This window comes from Suricata suricatta, chromosome 6, assembly GCF_006229205.1.
Source record: "Suricata suricatta isolate VVHF042 chromosome 6, meerkat_22Aug2017_6uvM2_HiC, whole genome shotgun sequence".
NCBI lineage: Eukaryota > Metazoa > Chordata > Mammalia > Carnivora > Herpestidae > Suricata > Suricata suricatta.
In genome coordinates this window covers 27,078,044-27,096,489 of record NC_043705.1, presented here as the reverse complement: position 1 = coordinate 27,096,489, position 18,446 = coordinate 27,078,044, and the positions used below count along the sequence as shown (strand labels likewise).

General features: G+C 45.6%; 1 protein-coding gene across 1 annotated transcript in view; it reads left to right on the top strand.

Moving 5' to 3' along the window:
- TRPC7 (transient receptor potential cation channel subfamily C member 7) overlaps positions 1 to 18,446 on the top strand; it is a 136,139-nt gene that overhangs the window by 90,113 nt on the left and 27,580 nt on the right. Inside the window, exons 5-7 of the mRNA XM_029941960.1 lie at positions 1,021 to 1,237; positions 10,257 to 10,490; positions 14,808 to 15,072. Coding sequence (XP_029797820.1) covers positions 1,021 to 1,237; positions 10,257 to 10,490; positions 14,808 to 15,072 — 716 coding nt within the window. The remainder of the gene's footprint in view (positions 1 to 1,020; positions 1,238 to 10,256; positions 10,491 to 14,807; positions 15,073 to 18,446) is intronic.

The window sequence follows — 18,446 nt, the reverse complement described above, 5'->3', positions numbered from 1 at the left end:
TGCTCCCGAACAGGGCATCTCCTGGATCGTCTCAGGATCACACAAAACAAGTGCACAAGTTAATGATGCACTAGGGCCACAAGGGAAACCTGAGTAAGTTTTAGAGCAGTATCACAGAGGCTATGATCTGCATGCAGGTTGCAATAAAAATATAATTTCTTAAGGTATGGGGGGGGGGTAGGGAAGAGTCCTATATGTCTGGAAATAGACCTGTGAGTTAAAATGAAATCAAAAGGGAAACTGTAAAATATTTATAACTGAATATCAGTGAAGATACTACCGGTCAACATTTCTTAAAGCACAGCTAAAGCAGTACCTAGTGGGAAATGCATAGCTTTAAACAAATTTAGCAAGATCTAAGAAACACTGAAAACAAAACATCAAAAAACAAAACTCGGGAAAATGGACAAAAAAGAGCAAGATAGCGTATTTCCTAAAATTCTGAACTCTACTGAGATAGGTTATTTTTCCCCAGATCTGAATGGCATAAAATGCGTGGGGCGCCTGGGTGGCTCAGTCAGTTAAGCCTCCAACTTTGGCTCAGGTCATGATCTCACGTTCGTGGGTTCGAGCCCCGCCTCGGGCTCTGTGCTGACAGCTGAGAGCCTGGAGCCTGCGTCCAATTCTGTATCTCCCTCTCTCTCTGCCCCTCCTCGCTCATGCTGTCTCTCTCTGTCTCAAAAATAAACAAAACATTAAAAAAAATTTTTTTTGAATGGCATAAAATGCGTACCCGTGTGGTTGGGAGATGCTGTGAAGATTATAAGGTGATGATACATCAGTATCTTCTACTCCTGCTTTGTACCACTCCCACTAAATCTCTTAATAGGAAGTCAATAGGAAAATATATGTGGTTAAGCAGCATCTCACATAAAAGTACAAGAGAAAATGTGGTCTGGGTTCAGTTAGCGGTTTCTGTCCAAGATGAAGGATTAACCTTTGGCAAAAGCATTTTAAAGAGAGACCTGCACCCACCTACAGCTGCCAGTTTAACACGTCTTGTACATATTTTGTTTCCAGCTAGGAAGAACCCTGAGGAGCCCTTTCATGAAATTTGTAGCCCATGCAGTTTCTTTTACAATCTTTTTGGGACTGTTAGTCGTGAACGCATCCGATCGCTTTGAAGGCGTTAAAACCCTGCCCAACGAAACCTTCACAGACTACCCGAAACAGATCTTCAGAGTGAAAACCACACAATTCTCCTGGACAGAAATGCTCATCATGAAGTGGGTCTTAGGTAAGCAGTCCCTCTGTCCTATATTCTCTCCTCCTAACGATAATAGGACATTCCTGAACTCTGACTTCTGAACCTCTTCCTCTCCTCTTGAGTGCACGCTGGCAGACAAAATGGTGAGCAGATGACCAACAAGGACATCAAAGTCCACTTCTGTATCTGCTGGTGTAGAAGATGCACAAGGCTTTAAGTCGAATCTCAATTTTGGAAGGAGATGTATTGAAAGTGGCTTTGAAGTAGCCTTGCATGGGAAAATATACTTTGATCATTTAAGTATATAGTCTACACGAAGCCGTAGGAAATCAAGTTCTGTTTCTTAGTAAAGAGTATAAGACTGCGTAGCTTAAACTATACTTTTTATCACTGAACACTAATATGGATTAGGATCTTGGTGATTAAGTATAAATTGAAAAAGTTAGGGGAGTAACACTTTCTCACTATTTGTGTTAATGAGCATCATGACGCTGAAATTCCTCTCTGCAGTGATACTTTGTGCGGCCACGGTCTGCCACTAGAATTGCCAAAGAAAGTGCTGCCAACGTCCCCAACGACTAGCTAAGACAGACCATCTCTCTTTTGCCTACTTTATAAGAACTATTACTAAGAAGAATAAACTGAACTATTACTAAGAGGATAAACTAAAATTACTAAGAGGATAAACTAAAAGCTAAATCTGTTTAGGCAAAATGTGACAGAGGTTTTTCTAACACTGAAATCTGCAAAACCGACTGGTAAAAAAACATGAGACCTGGTAGGAAAAAAAAATAAAAAAGGAGTAACTGTAAAAGCTATACTCAGTGACCCTGTACATAACTAAAATCTAATCAATAAATTAAAGTATCTGTATCAAGGGGCGCCTGGGTGGCTCAGTCGGTTAAGCCTCCGACTTCGGCTCAGGTCAGTCAGATCTCACGTTTGTGGGTTCGAGCCCCGCGTCAGGCTCTGTGCTGACAGCTAGCTCAGAGCCTGGAGCCTGCTTTCGGTTCTGTGTCTCCTTCTCTCTCTGCCCCACCTCCTCTCGTGATCTGTCTCTCTCTGTATTAAGAATAAATAAAACATTAAAAAATTATTAAAAAATAAAATAAAATATCTGTATCAAAAAGATATGAATTTCATCAGCATTTTCTGAGCAAAACAAAACTGAAGACAGACAAAACTGCAATATTTCATGTCTGCAGTATCACAATGTATTCAGTTAATTAAAGTGCCCTAATGGTATGCACCCATTTCGCTTTCATCACAAAATTTCAGTATTGGTATCATTTGCACTGTGCTTACATTAACAAACACTGAGTCAAAATGCATACAGGATCAAAGTGTGTATACCATCAATCAACAAAATCACAAAAAAATAAGTACCTGAACATAACCCAACACACGAGCCTAAATGACCTAGCCTAAGTGAGCCACAACCGCGAAACCACTGAGCCCATCCCACAGATGGCCACGCTGAGAGCAGCGGGAAATACGGTCACTGGGCTGGGTCTCCAAATAGGAAGAGGGAGATGAGAAGAATCGTTTGACCCGAAGGACAGAGGCAGGAAGGCGTACCGTGCTTACCAGAGGCTTGCTTTCCATCAACCAGCAAGTCTAGGACCAAAAACGGTAGAGTCACTGGCACGAAAGTTGTAAAGCGACCTGAGAGCCTGTTGCGGTGAGTTCTGGGGCCTGACTTTCACAGGTGAGGCCCTAGCCCAGTTCTCCCTAGTACACCGCCGCCGCCGCCCCTCCGTGGACAAACTAAATACTTTAACGCAGCAGTGGAGTGAATGTATCCCCCGCCACATCCACACGTGAAACACCTAACCCATCAGGGGGAGGAGGGAGCCGTGGGGAGGATCAGACCATGAGGACTTCCGCGCCCTTCTTAAAGGGCCCCGAGGGTACCATGAGAGGGGACAACAAGCAGTCTGTAACCCAGAGGAGGGCTCTCACCAGAAGCCACAAATGCTCAGCAACCTGATTTCAGACTTCCAACCTCCAGAACTGTGAGGAATAAATTCTGTTGTTTATAAGCTCCCCGGCCTGCAATTTTGTTATGGCGGTCCAGATTGACTAAGATTTTTTTTCTTTTTCCTTTTCTTTTTTTTAAATATATTGTCAGGTTAGCTAATATACAGTGTATACAGTGTACTCCTGGCTTTGGGAATAGATTTCTATGATTCATCGCTTACCTATAGCACCCAGTGCTCATCCCAACAAGTGCCTTCCTCAATGTTCATCACCTGTTCCCCCCCACCTCCCCATTAAGCCTTAGTTTGTTCTCTGTATTTAAGAGTCTCTTATGGTTTGCTTCCCCTCTATTTGAAACCATTTTTCCCCTTCTCACCCCCCATGGTCTTAAGTTTCTCAAATTCTACATATGAATGAAAACATGCTATCTTTCTCTGACAGACTTATTTCACTTAGCATGACACCCTCCAGTTCCATCCACATTGTTGCAAATGGCCAGATTTCATTCTTTCTCATTGCCAGGTAGCATTCCATTGTATATATAAACTACATCTTCTTTATCCATTCATCAGCTGATGGACATTTGGGCTCTTTCCAAAGTTTGGCTATTGTTAATAGTGCTGCTATAAACATTGGAGTACATGTGCCCTTATGAATCAGCACTTCTGTATCCCTTGGATAAATTCCTAGTAGTGTTGTGCTGGGTCATAGGGTAATTCTATTTTTAATATTTTGAGGAGTGTCTACACTGTTTTCTAGACTGTTTGCACCAGTTTTCATTCCCACCAACAGTGCAAGAGGGTTCCCGTTTCTCCACATCCTTGCCAACATCTGTGGTTTCCTGAGTTGTTAATTTTAGCCATTCTGATTGGTATGAGGTGATACCTCATTGTGGTTTTGATTTCTATTTCCCTGATGATGAGTGATGTTGAGCATATTTTCATGTGTCTGTTGGCCATCTGGATGTCTTTGGAAACGCATAAGGCACAGATTTGAAACAAAACAAAACCATAACTCACACGGTGGGTTTGTGAATAAAACTTAAGAGTATTTATGGCACCAATCACTCACCCACCACCTTTCCTAACTGGCCTCCAGGGAGGAGACTGTGGTGAGTGCGCCCTTACTCGCTCTTAGGTGGGTAGGTAGAGCTACCATAAGTCAATGGCTCCTACTGCAGTATGACTTCCTCCTGAGTCCTCATATTTCTCCTCCTGGATGTCAGAGCACTGTCTCACTAAGATGTATGTATCTCCAGCTAGAAGGGACCCAACTTCTACAGCCTGGTCCCAGTTTCCGCCCATCAAAGCAGAGCAGAGTTTTAACGACTATTACATGAAAAGTACTGGGGAGGAGTAGACTTGCTGACCTATTCCTGTTGTATTTTAGGTAGAAGAAAGATTCTAACTACTTTTTCTTATTTAGATAATTATTTTCAAGCTTTTTATTATGAATAACTTCAAGAATATACAAAAATCAAGACAAAAGTATAAAATAAGCCCCAAGGACCAATCTCTCATGTTCAACAACTAGCAAGTCACAGCTAATCTTTGTTTCATCTATATCTTCCCTAGTTCCCTTCCCCCCATGCTATAGTACTTTGAGGAAAATCTCAGGTATTATATTTCACCTACAAATATTTTTGTGCATATCACTAAAAGATAAGTGGTATCTTATGATCTTACAACCTCTTATCTTTTTCAATCTTTTTTCTCTCTGTGTTTCAAGTTCACTGACACTTTTTCCTCATCATCTGTAATTCTAATTCCAACTAGTAAATGTTTCCTTTCAGATATTATATTTTCCAATGCTTGAAATTCTATTTGGCTCTCTTTTTGTCTTTCATTTCTTTCTTCATGATGTTTACACTTTCCTTTTAAGTCCTTGAACAAACTGGGCATACTTATAGTAACTGTTAGAAAACCTTCAACTCCTAATTCCATCATCTCTGTCATTCCGGGTTAACTTCTATTAGCTAATCTTTCTCCTGACATGAATCACATTTTCCTGCATCTTGGTGGGTTAGTAATTTCTAAATGAATGATGAACACTTTATATGTTACACTGTTGAGCATCTAGATTTTTGTTGTCTTCCTTGAAAGAGTGTTTGGCTTCATTCTGACAAGATGAGTTTGGTGCTTTTCAAGCTTTCTTACAGTGAATGTGGAGAAAATTAACTATGGATAATGAACAAGGAACCTCAACTATGAATGGTTGGAGCTCAAACATCTCTCCACTATGGGTGAGCTCTGGAAACGATTCAGCTGGCTGTTGGTGGAGTTTTCCTCTGGGCATTCATAACTTAGTGTTCACAAAATGTTCATAAAGACCCCTATGTAATTTTCTGGACTTTGTGGTTTTGTTTTTTGGTTGATATAGTATCCTTCTCTCTGGAACTCTGCCACACGAGGTCTAATCACCTCCACCTTCCTCAACTCTAGACTGTTTCTCCAACCCAGTAAGACTGCCTTCCATGCCTGTGGGATCCCTCTCCATGCACTGCAGACTAGAATGTGCCACCACAGGGGAAGATACGGTGATCAAATGGCTTACTGTGCTGGTTTCCCTATATTGAAAGATGGCAGTCCTATACTATTTCCAATGTCTGGGGATACTTTCTTTTATTCTTTTTCTCTTTTCTGGTTTATTATTACTCCATCATGGCTGGTAATAGAAATCGGAATTCTTTTTCTAAAACAGAACCACAAACACAAAAAAGTTTCATAATGATTTTTTCCTATCTTTACATTTCTAGTCAGTACTCAAATTTCTCTGATAGAGGAGACAAACTGAATAAGCTTGCTTCTCTTTTCCTTCTCACCTGTTCCTATTTTACCTTCTCAGCGTGGTTGAGCAGGTAAGAGCATGCCCTCTCATGTGCCTACTCTGAGAAGATGAAATTTGAACAGAGACCCAAAGGAAGAGAGGAATTAAGTTTTGCAGACATCTAGCTGAAAAGCATGCCAGACAGAAGGATCAGTATGTTTTAAAGGTGAACAGTAAAGAAACTAAGATGGCTGAAGCTTAGTGAATGAGGAAAGAACAGTGACGAAGTCAGAGGGAAAGGTAGAATCAGACCATGCAAGGCCTTGTAGGCCATCATACCCTGTTTTAACTTTATTCTGAGGGCTACAAAAATCACTAGAAAGTTATGAGCACAGAAGCGGTATTATATGACTTAAGTTTCTAATGGGGTTCACTGGCTGCTATGTACAGCATAGAAGATTCTGGAATAAGAGGAGAAGCAAGAAGACCAGTGAGGAGGCCACCACATTAATTCAGACAGGAAATGGTTTGTTTAGAGGAGGCGGTAGATGCTGATTACATTCTGAAGGTAAAACCGATAATATTTACTACTGGATTTTGTGTGAGGTGTAAGAGAAAGAGAGCAAAGAAAATCCCATGTGTTTTAGCTCAAGTAATGGGATAACAGAGAGCCACTCGCTGAGACAGGATAGACCAGGGGAGGAGCAGAAAAGGAAATCAAGAGTTTAGTTTCAGATACCTACTAGACGTCCAGGTGGAAATGTCCAGGAGCACCTGGCTATCCATGTCTGAAGTACGGAAGTATAGAAGTAGAGGCTGGTGCCGAAGACAAAAACACGAGCGAGTCGGCGTATTTAAAGTAAATTACATGCAATCACCTCAACTGTGAATGTGGTCACACAAACAGGACCGAGCCCTGAGGCGCGATGATACTTAAAGGAGGAAAGGTGATAAGTATCTAGCAAAGGAGAGTAGGTAAGAAAAGAGACAAGAGAGTGGTGTTGAAGCCAGTCAAAGTAAGTGTGTCTAGAACCAGAGAATGGTAACTTATGTCGAATGTCGGATGCTGGCAGATTAAGTAACGTGAGGCCTGAGACCTGACCAACAAAGCCAAGTTCCTGAGTAGCCAGAGGGGATGGAATCCAGTCTGCAAGTGGAGGACGTGGCCTTGGAGGGCCATGAACACCTCACCCAGTGTAACAGGAGGGAAGCTGGGGTTGAGGGCACACGGCAGGTGGCTTGCTAGGCACAGGGGTGGGAACAAGGCGGAAGTTCTCAGGATATTCCTTCCACTTTCTCAATTCTTTTCTTGACAAGTATCTTCTGATTATTAGGCATTATATTATGTATCAGGCGCTGTGCCAGATACTGGGGAAGCAGCTGTAAAATACGACTTAAATTACCTTATCCCTAAATACATTCTGGAGCTCTCTAATTATTACCAAGTACTACTGATCTTTGAGAGAAAGATTTTGAACGCTGTGCACCGCTGGCACATCCTCAAGCCTGCAGTCCGACTTACCCTCTGCTCAGACATGGAGTGCCTTGCAATGGCATGAGGCCGGTGCTGACAGAATCTGTGAATCCTGCTCTGACGGAGGCCTTGATCGGCTCCACCCAACAACACAGCCTCTTCTCCCATGACACGTCACATGAATGAATGCGGGACTCAGGACAGACGGGTTATAAAACCACCATTACTCCCTCTCTACCAGAAGCTGCTCTGGGGCTGAAAAGAACCACAGGACCCTAGCAGGTCCAACCTGCTTGTTTCATGGAGGAAGACGCTGACCACAAAGAGGCAAAGGGCCTTCCCCAGGCACCCTGCTGGGTCACAAGATCATAACACTGACTGCTCTTATCCCTGTGTCTCCACAAACAGTCCCTGACATTTTTACTACAGCATCTGCCACCCGGAGTGTTCATTATTGCTTATGGTACATCTGTCTCAGCGCTAGACTGGTCTTGCTAAGGAAGAGCTGACAGCTTGGTTGCCGTACCCCCAGGATGGGAGCCGGCACCGAGGCTGCACTCACCAGTGTCTGTTAAGTGGGTGGTAGAGATGCTGACCAGTGAGAGTAAGCTTGTGCCCAGCAGAGGGCATGGTAGGTGACAGGAGGTGGAGAGCAAGGGTCCTCAACTGCCTGTGTGGCTTGGGACAACTTATTGCCATCTTCGCATGGAAGTTTGTTGTCTGTAAGGTGCAGATAACTAGTTTAACTACCTCTCAGCTATCAGGAAGGTGTGTACTGTTGCTCTAGTGCAACAGGGCCTTGGCACTTAGCAGGTATACAGTAATTGTTAGCTACTAAAATTAGAGAAGAGAAAGAAGATAAGTTTTGTTAAGAAATTTTAAATCTATTCATCTCCTCTTCCTGCCCGGAAAACAACTAAATCCCAAATGTGTCTGAGGCCCAGATTTGTTGCAAAGGACCTGTCACTGAGACAGTGTTTGGAGGTCAGGGCTTGAGGGCACCTTCTGCCTCCTACATTTTGGCCCAGTAATGAGAAGCTGACCTGAAAGAACAGACAGGCCCCCAGGAGGTGGTCGGGGAAGTCGGCTCTGCTGAGGACCCTGGGACAGGCCACAGGAAGCCTGGGGGCCAACACCATTTAAGGAATGTGCATATTTAAGTCCTGCAGGATTTTGAAGGGGGACTCCCTCCTGAGGAGGAGCTGAAACACCACTGGCGTGAACCACCTTTAGGACAGCCCGGCTCTATCTCAGCAGCCTGCAGGCCATTATTCAGAACCTGCCCCAATGTTGCTACTCATTTCCCCCAAGGTTTCCCAGCATTTCCCAGCCCAGTCCACTGTCAGCCACCCCTCATTAATTACCAGCAACCATGTTCTCTGGACTCCAGGCATCCCGAAGCGAAGGGGATTTTGCGGGAAGGAGGCTCCAGTAGCCAGCATCCTTACCCCTGAGCCCTGAGGTTTTAACACTCCTTTGACCGACAAGCTGGAGGAAAGAGACCATGATACTCAGCATGGATATAAAATGCTGAACCTTGGAAGCAGAGGGCCTAATTTCACTCACTCAAGTCCTTAATTTCACACATTTCTTTTTTCATTAAGCATTCCTGCTGCTCAAACCCTTGGGCCCATGCTACTTTTACTCATGGCCTTGGAATAATTTAAATTAGCCTGGGTGAGTGAATATTTAAATCTAGTAAAACTGATGAGGGCATTTGACTATGGAGGAAATGATTTCAAGGCCCAATGAGGAGCCACTAGATTGGTCCGAAAAGTATAAACAATCTGCACTGCAGATTCACAGAGCTTTTAGCGCTTGAAATTACCCCAATACCCAATACTTTAGAGCTTGAAATACCAAATGTCGAAACGAGAACATGCACCCAGGACTTCCCGAATTTAGGCCAACGATAGCCTGCAACTTGCCTAGTGCCCAGCTAAAATCAGTCCCCCTAAGACGTTAGGAATTTTGAGGGGAGACAAAAACAAACATTATTTCTCCCAGCCTGTAAGTGTTTTTTTTTTTCTAAAACCATTTTTTTAAATATCTGAACTGGCACAACTGAAAGTAATTTCAGTGTTAAGAAAATCATTACCTTGCTGAAGAACTACCATACAAATTCTGAAAAGGTAAGTTTGAGTTTGAAAAGGTAAGTTTCTTAAAATAAAAAGGCGAGGCGGGAGTGTCTTGTCAGCAGACCTGCAATGTTTGGGGCTGTCTCCTATTGTGGGGACCCCAGTTTGAAACAGACATGCAGACCTCAGGGTCGACTGCATCAAACAAAGCACCGCTTCTCTCTCTCAGCAGCTTTTCTCCTCGGAAACACATCTGGTTTCAATTCCTCTTATAGAATGAACCACTTCCACCAGAAAAGGGAAACCTCTGATTAAATTCTGGGCTCCAGGTCATATGTGGGACCTTCAGAAAACCCTTTCCCATTCCTGGACCTCAGTTTCCTTCCATTTCATTTAGGAAGGGAGGCCTCCTTACAACCTCTGTTCTTAAAATGCACAATGGCTGGACACTGTATTTCTCCTATAATGCCTCCAAGAACCTATGAAAGGATGAGGACTTTCTCCTTCCTCCTGGAGGCGGTTTATCTGTAAACAGAACGGCAGGTGACAGGTATTCATTCCCACAGTCTGAAAACTCCCCTTCTCTAAATCTGCTCGTGAAGACACATTTCCGTTTCGCTGCTGGCTATCAAGGTTCTCAGCTCTAAAGGGCTCACATTTACATTCATACCCGGTTCCAGCGTGTCCCCCACTGTGGTCACAAATGCCAAGGGAAATGGAAAATGAGCCTGACCTTCTCACTCTCCCGCAGGAATGATCTGGTCTGAATGCAAGGAAATCTGGGAGGAGGGGCCGCGGGAGTACGTGCTGCACCTGTGGAACCTGCTAGACTTCGGGATGCTGTCCATCTTCGTGGCCTCCTTCACCGCCAGGTTCATGGCCTTCCTGAAGGCCAGCGAGGCCCAGCTGTACGTGGACCAGCATGTGCAGGACGACTCGCTGCAAAACGTCTCACTTCCGCCGGAAGTAGCATACTTCACCTACGGTGAGCTGTGAGCCGGAGGGCGCTCTAGCGAGTCCCGCCTGCCTGGGGCGTGGCCCGGGCCCTTAGCGGCTCCACCTGCGGGTCACCTTCCAAAACAGCCCAGCTCCCCGCGGCACAACCAGCTCAATAGAACGTGCAATTAGTGACTATAAGAAATGAATTTTTTTGTGTGTTAAGGATAGATTTGTTTGGAAAGGCTCTTAGGACGTTTCTGGGAGACTTTTTGCCCTTTACTTTTTTTTTAGAGAGAGAGAGAGAGTGAGGGCACGTGGGAGCAGAGGAGGAGCAGAGAAAGAATCTCAAACAGTCTCCAGGCGAAGCACCGAGCCCTCTCGGGACCTGATCTCACTACTGGGAGATCATGAACTGAGCTGAAATCAGGAGTCAGTCGTTTAATCGACTAACCTACCGAGTTTCCCCGTTTCCTCCCCTCCTCCTTTTTTTTTTTAAAGAAAGATCTCATTTCTTTTTTAATGTTTTTTATTTATTTTTGAGAGACAGCGCGAGCAGGGGAGGGTCAGAGAGAGAGGGAGACACAGAATCCGAAGACAGGCTCTAGGCGCTGAGCTGTCAGCACAGCTGACATGAATCACGAGATCATAACCTGAGCCGAAGTCGGACGCTCAACCGACTGAACCACCCAGGCGTCCCAACAGATCTCATTTCTGATGCTCATTTCTGATGTGAACCGCGGACCACTAAGAGTAATTGTATAGAAGGAAGAATTTTCCTTCTATACTTGATCCTTGTATTTTATGCAAAAATAGGCCCTTGATTACCCAATCCAAACATTCCTTCCTCATGGCAAAAGTAGTTTTTTTGGAGATGACTTAATTCTTTCAAACCACAAGGCCATACAGCACGAGGTACTAGACTGAAATTTTACAAATAGTAAGACTTACAGCATCCATTTACTGAGGACTTACTAGATGCCAGAAACTGTACGGATACTTTAAACCATAAACTCCAATCCTTGCAAAAGGCCCACAAAAAAGGGGGAGGGATCTTTTCTGTCCCTGTTTTGCAGATGACAAAATGGGCTTCCATGGCAGGGCTCACAGTGGTCTCAGAAATACAGGAATACCTTGGCTAGCAAGGGATCCTGGCCCTACATGAATTGAGAACGATTCAGAATGGCACGGTGCTTATGTTCCCAGGCTTTAGGGTTACACCTGGATTCAAATCCTACTTCTATAGCGTTCTCGGAGATTCTGGTTACCTAATTTTTCTGAGCCTTTATCTTCCCATATGTAAAACCAGGATAAAATCTATGTCAGCAAGTTTGTTTTATGGATTAAGATAGTGCATGAGAAGCATTTTGCATTGTGCTCTGAAAGTATTAAAGGTTCACTAAATGGGAACAGTTATTATCAATACTGCCTAGTAGGTGATTTTCCTGCCCTAACACTGTGCTTTCTGTACTAAAAGAGAAAGAGAAGTGGGAGGAGAAGAAACAGATTTGTTATTGTTACCAGTAAATGGGTTGGACACTTAATAGGCATTCATTAATGGCAGCCACTACATTATGAAAGGTTTGAAGGTCAAAAGCCCCTGTGACAGGAAGCCACATGGCTCCTGTGAACCCAGAATCTTCACAGTCAGGTAAAGGGCTGAGCTGCAGAGCATTGGCCACTTACTGCAGGAGTTGAGATGCTACCCACATTCCATAGGGATTGTGTTATGCAGGTTGTTACATGTAAGTGTGGTAAGGAAACACCTGCTGAGACACTGGGAGTCTGGGAGTATTATAAGCCATTCACTCTTCATTTGTTGGTTTAGCAAATTCAGACTTGTTAAAAGCAAACTGGGCTTGTATATTTTCCCCCCTGGGCTATTCAGGGATCATCCGTGAAAGATGAGAGAATCTTGATACTAAATTGGACAATTTTCTTTTTTATTATTATTTTTGAGAGAGAGACGAGCAGAGGAGAGGGGCAGAGAGAGGCAGAGAGAGAGAGAGAGAGAGAGAGAGAGAGAGAGAGACTCTTAAGCAGGGTCCATGCTCAGCACTGAGCCGGATGCAGAGCTGGAACCCACAAACTATGAGATCATGACTTGAACCAAAATCGAGTCAGAGGCTTAACTGACTGAGCCACCCAGGTGCCCCAAACCTGGTAATTTTCTTAAATTCCCTGATTCAGGCTGCAGTATTGTCCACTTGTGCCTTCAGTTTCTTTTAAGGACTGTGTTAAGGTCTCACCCTACTGCAAAGCATTGCACATTGTTGTCCTTGCTTTGAGGTTCACCCTGAGCCTTGGAAATCTCTCTGTGTTCGCTTGCGCTCCAGTTGTGGGGCAAGAGAGCCCCCGTGTGGCCATCCAGGCAGTGGCGCCTTCCAACCTCTACCACTCCAAATAGGCAAATTCCAGTTTTTCAGGTTGTGATAGGGCAATTTTTCTCAAGAAAAGAGCTCCAAAAAGAAGAAAATCCTTTTGTCTGAATCATCACACTGCTGTCTGCTTTTACAAGCATCACAGCTCTCACAAGCCAATCTAAATAGAATACTTTTTCTCTAGAAGTCCTGACCGGATCACCAGGGTCCGCTGACACCTAAGTCTATTTTACAGGATTGTAGAAGCAGCTTTTATTATTACAGCTGAGGTTAATATGGTAAATTATAGGAGGGGAAAAAAGAAATTCCTTTTTGGTGTCTCTTGTATAAGTCAAGTCTTACATCTGGACTTCTGAGTTATGACCTTGATGAGAACATAGAGTCTATAATTTTATTATATCTCCAAATGTAATTTAAAATGCACTACATGAAAGTTTGTAGCAAACAGAAGCCTGGCTTCCCTTACCAAACGTTTCTTACTGCTCTTTATTATTATAATTGTTTAACACAGTCTAGCTTTGAAAATAAAGAACAAATTTCCTCCCCTTCCATTTCCCTTGGGGTGCCCAGAATTACTATGTAATCTCCTTGCTATCTGCATTTACCAGGCTCTGAAAAAGACCCCATACCCCAAATCCAATCTTTCAAATGGCAATAATATCTACTCTACAGGGCTGTCACTAAAATCACAGCTAATGTACAGCGTAAGGGCTAATTTAGGTTTCTCAATGTTTCCCAATTTACGTTTCCCTTAGCATTTCTCAACAGGGAGACTTGGCTTTTGTAGCAGAACAATTTTCATAGTATGGGTCTGTCTGGAGCATGGCTGGATATTGGCATGTGATCCCCCTGCCCCACCCGGCATGGCGACAACAGCAGACACCCACACACCGTGAGGGCCTCTGTATGTGCTGACACACAGCAGGGAGCGTTTTAGTGATGGACCCCTACGCCTTGTGCCATTAAACTGCACAAGAACCCTTCACAGCTCTGGTCTGCTGCAGGGCACACTCACACAAGAACCACAAAGAGAAGCCTGACAGCCCAGGGCAGGCGGCAGGACTCCTGCCACCCGGAGGAGGCTGTCTGTCATGGCAAACCTGGATGACTGGCCACCACTTTGGAGACCTTAGCTCAGACACAGAGCAACTGTTCCAGACACACACTACCTGAGGCACAAAACCCCGGGACATCTTCTCCTTCAAGGTCCTTCAGCTTGCCGGCGCTCGTGGGGGCTCACGTGTTCCAATCTGTGGCTAGGCCAAACTTGTGGTTAGTACTTCCTTCAGTCCTTTTAACAACCACTTATCAACCCTCGCTGGGCGCCAGGCCCTGGGCTGACTAAGCACTTCACATCTCTGATTTCAGTTCATCCCCACTCCAGCTCTCCGAGGTTGATGATATTATCCCGTTTACAAACGGAGAAAATCCAGTTCCAAAAGGTTAATTGACTTGCGATCACACAGCCTCTGCGTAGAAAGGCCACTGTCGGCCTCGGGTCTGCCTGACTGCAAGCCCATGCTCCTCCCCACCACGTCCTCGCGATGCTTCCCCAGCGAGAGGGGCAGCCCCTGCTCGGGAGCTCAAACACTGGTGGGAGGACAGAATGGCAAGCAGCATGGTAAGTTCCACGCCAGAGGGCGCACAGAGAATGTGGGAGCCAAGGGGCACTGGGAGCCAGACCCAGTTTGCGGGAGTCACAGAAGGCTTCCTGAAAGAGATGTCACTTGAGCAGAGTCTTAAAGGATGTCCGGGAATGAGGCGGCCTTGAAGTGAGAGAAGACTGTTCCAGCCAGATGGACTGGCACAGTCTAAGAGGGAAGGTGTTGCACCTTTGGTGTTTTGAGATCAACGTCAAGGGCAGGAATGGCAACAATGAAGTTAGAGACCTCTGAAAATGCCTGCCTGGTTTCTCCACCAGAGACAAGTCAGCACAGCAGATCCTGTCCCCTGCCCCACAAGTAACCTGGCTTGTTTTCTTTCAGCCAGGGACAAGTGGTGGCCTTCAGACCCTCAGATCATATCGGAAGGGCTGTATGCCATCGCTGTTGTGCTGAGCTTCTCGCGGATTGCATACATCCTGCCAGCCAATGAAAGCTTTGGGCCCCTGCAGATCTCGCTGGGGAGAACCGTGAAAGACATCTTCAAGTTCATGGTCATTTTCATCATGGTATTTGTGGCCTTCATGATTGGAATGTTCAATCTGTACTCCTACTACCGAGGTGCAAAGTACAACCCAGCGTTTACAACGTGAGTACCCCAGGGCTCTCCTCAGAGGGTCTCCCTGGGCCCCCCGGGAATCTTTAGGAGTCTCTTCCAGACAGCCCCTTGCACAGACTCATGTTTCCTTGGTATTTCCACAAATTAACAGCAACTTTATTCAAGGCAAGGCTTAGAGGTCAGGTTCTGGAGTTGAAAGTATCCAGTTTTCATGGGGTATTAGACCTTCATTTTTGCCACATACATGCTGTGTAGCCCTGAGCATGTTTCTTAACTTCTCTGAACTTTCATTTTCTCATTCTAAAATGAGGATGAATACAATACTTGCTTAATAGGGCTAGTCTGAAGATGCATTGAAATGATACAGCTGCCACACAGGAAATTCTCAGTACATGAAAGGAAGCACTATTACTACTGTTATTGTATTCACCTGTGTTCCCTAGAACACAGAGCCTGTGGCCAACGTTGCACACCAGCATTTTACTAGAGAAAGGCAGCTGCAAGTCAAATAAAATAAGACCGAAGAAAACAGGAAAGGAAAGTGGGGGGTGGGAGGGAGAGCAGTGCAGGGTGCTGACCTGGCTGCCATCGATCACAATGTACAACATGGTCATGACACACTCTCTGGGAAGATTGTATGAAAATACCACATCTCAGAATAGCCCGTCGGAATGAGAAATAGCCAGTTTATCACCCAGAGCCTTCCCGTCTGCTGTCTTCCATTAGTCACATTAAAAAAAAAAAAAAAAAAAAAAAAAGATTCACTCCAGAGGACATGAACTCTCCCAACACCTTGAAGACAGCCCTGGGGGAGCCATATCCACACGGCATGAGAGGCAGGTAGGTGAGTGGGTACAGCTCAGCTGCTCTCTGCACACTGAGCAAGTCCAGCAGCATCACATGCCTCAGCAATGGCTGGGAAGGTCCAGGCAGGGAGGCAAGAGGCATGTGCATGAGCAGAAGCAAGGCCCTATCAGGCCAACCAACATTAGGGTCCAGAAGTAGCTGCTGTTCGCAGAGCAAGGCAGTGCTGCAGCCACCTGCGTGGAGGTGGTGTTGGAGCTCACTGAGCCTGTGTCCACGCAGACCCAGTGCTCTTCCCCTCTGTGGGGCATGCCAGGTGGTCTCCTGGAGGGCCATCAGTAGCATGAGCAGTGGTCTAGTGGAAGACTCAGGCAGACCCGAGTTGACAACCCATCAGGAGCACTTTCTGGCTGATGACCATATGCCAAGTAACTCGACTTGTCCATGCCTCTGTGTCCTCACCTAGAGGATGGAAATGACTCTGCCTTGTTCATAAATCCCTTTAGGAATACATGAAGTGGTCATGTAAAGGGCCAGCTGCACAGAAGTATTCCTGGTCTAGGTCTTCCCCTCAGTCCACCCAGGCTCAGAACTTCCCCCTGCTTCTTCAGGCTCCCACCCAGAATCTCGAGAGAAGGATGGTCAGATCTCTAGGCACAAGCACAGCAGCTGGGACCTGCAGGGCCACCACCTCCTGATATGGGTCCCCGGGAATCTTGAGGGGCCTGGAAGTTGTTACCCAGCCAGCAATAATGGCTGAGCCCAGCCACGGAGGTTCCCTGAGCAATTCCCAGCAGGCAGCCCTTCTCCTGGAGAAATCACCTATCAGGGGAAGAAACTCACTGCTGAGAACCCAAACCAAGTGCACAGAGCACTGTATCCCTGGGGTCAGAATCATGGACTCGGCTGCCCTGGCCCACAGGAACTTGCTAGAAGGGCAGGACCCTGGTGCTGCTGAACCACTGACACCGTTACTCTCTGGGGCAGGATAGTTTGTGTTTACAAAGAGCAGGTGCCTGGCCCAGAGCTGAGAAATGCACCAGAGAAGTGCCCGGCTCTGCCCTCAGCCCACGGCAGCCCACTGCTCAGACAGACCAGCCTTCAGTCCGAGCTGTCCTCTTCCCGGCTGCGTGGCCTTGGGCAAGTGCTTAGATCCCCTTGCCCTTGATGTCCCCAGGTCTGAAGCAAGAAGACTAAGATGACTAACCTCACAGGACTGTTGTAACCAGTATCAAATGCAGTGCTTGGCATCAACAAAGCTCCAATGAATGGCAGGGATGATAGTGGCAGTGGTAAATCAGGAAGAGGGGAGGCAGGATTCACTGCGAGCGCAGCTATCTGGGTACTGATTTGCTCCAGGGGACCCTTTCTGAGCAGTGGCCTAGTTTACACACTGTTGTTCAGAGGAGACCAAATATATGATTGAATCAGCTGGACTACTTTTATTCGTATTTATTTATTTACTTTTATTTTATTTATTTTATTATTTACTTTACTTATTTATTATTACTCCAATACTCAGTGATTAGCTGCTGTAGTAATGACATAAGTTTGAATCACCCAAAGGCAAGTTCACTCTAGATCTGCTAGATATATCCACTCAGGAGGGAATGTGGTGTAACTGAGCAAATGTCCAGCTATCCATCGATAAACAAAGGCTCTTCTTGCTCCAGGGTCAGGCCTCAGTGTCCCTCCTGCGTTTCTGGTCTAGCGCACACCTTGTGCACACAGTACAGCTCACTAAGTTCTTCATAAACAGGAATGACAGAATGAACAGGGGAAACAGACCAGACTCTAGGGCAGTAGGATTATCCGTGGACTGGAGATCTGACCGTATGGCCTTCTGTTCCTTTTCTCGTGCCCTGGCTGTTCTGTCACGCCCTCTCCCTGTTCCTCACGAGGAACCTGTACTAATGGCCCACAGTTGCTCAGAAGGTCAGTGCCAGGACACAGGAGAAAATGAAAAGGGTCGTGACTTAAGAGCAGGGCTGACCTGGCCACAGTTCTCAGCTAGATATACCATCGCTCACCTCTAGGAGAAATCACTGGATCAGGAAAGTCATGGGAACAGATGAGAGCAGAAGAAGGGGCAATGCAGTCGGCTTGTTCCATGTCCTGGGAACCGGAAGGAGATCTTCCAGCATGAGAGACCCAACCAGAGAGGACCCAGGCTCCCTGGGATGAGGAAGGGAAGAAAAGGTGTGGCAGAGGCATGCATGGCAGAGAAAGGACAGGAAATTTATGGCCTTGGCAGTGCCTAAAATGGGATGTGCAGCTGTGAGAGCATGTGATTGAACAGGGAAACAGTCAATAGAGCAGTAAAGTGGAGATGAAAGAATGGATTTTTGTAAATGTCATCTTTTACCTTTTGACTGCTCTCTGGAGTGTGTCACCCTAAGGGATCTTTGATAAGCAAAAAGCCACGTTAGGATAAATGAGATGTGTGCTTTCGGGGACTCAGAACTGTGTACCAGCTATGCTGGTGATAAAGTCGAATGACCCTCCTCTCGCGTGAATGTGTGCCACCCCCAGGCTGCCCTGCCTGGCTCCTGATCCTCCCTCTGGACTTCCTACAGGCAGGGGCTTCTCTCCTGTAGAAT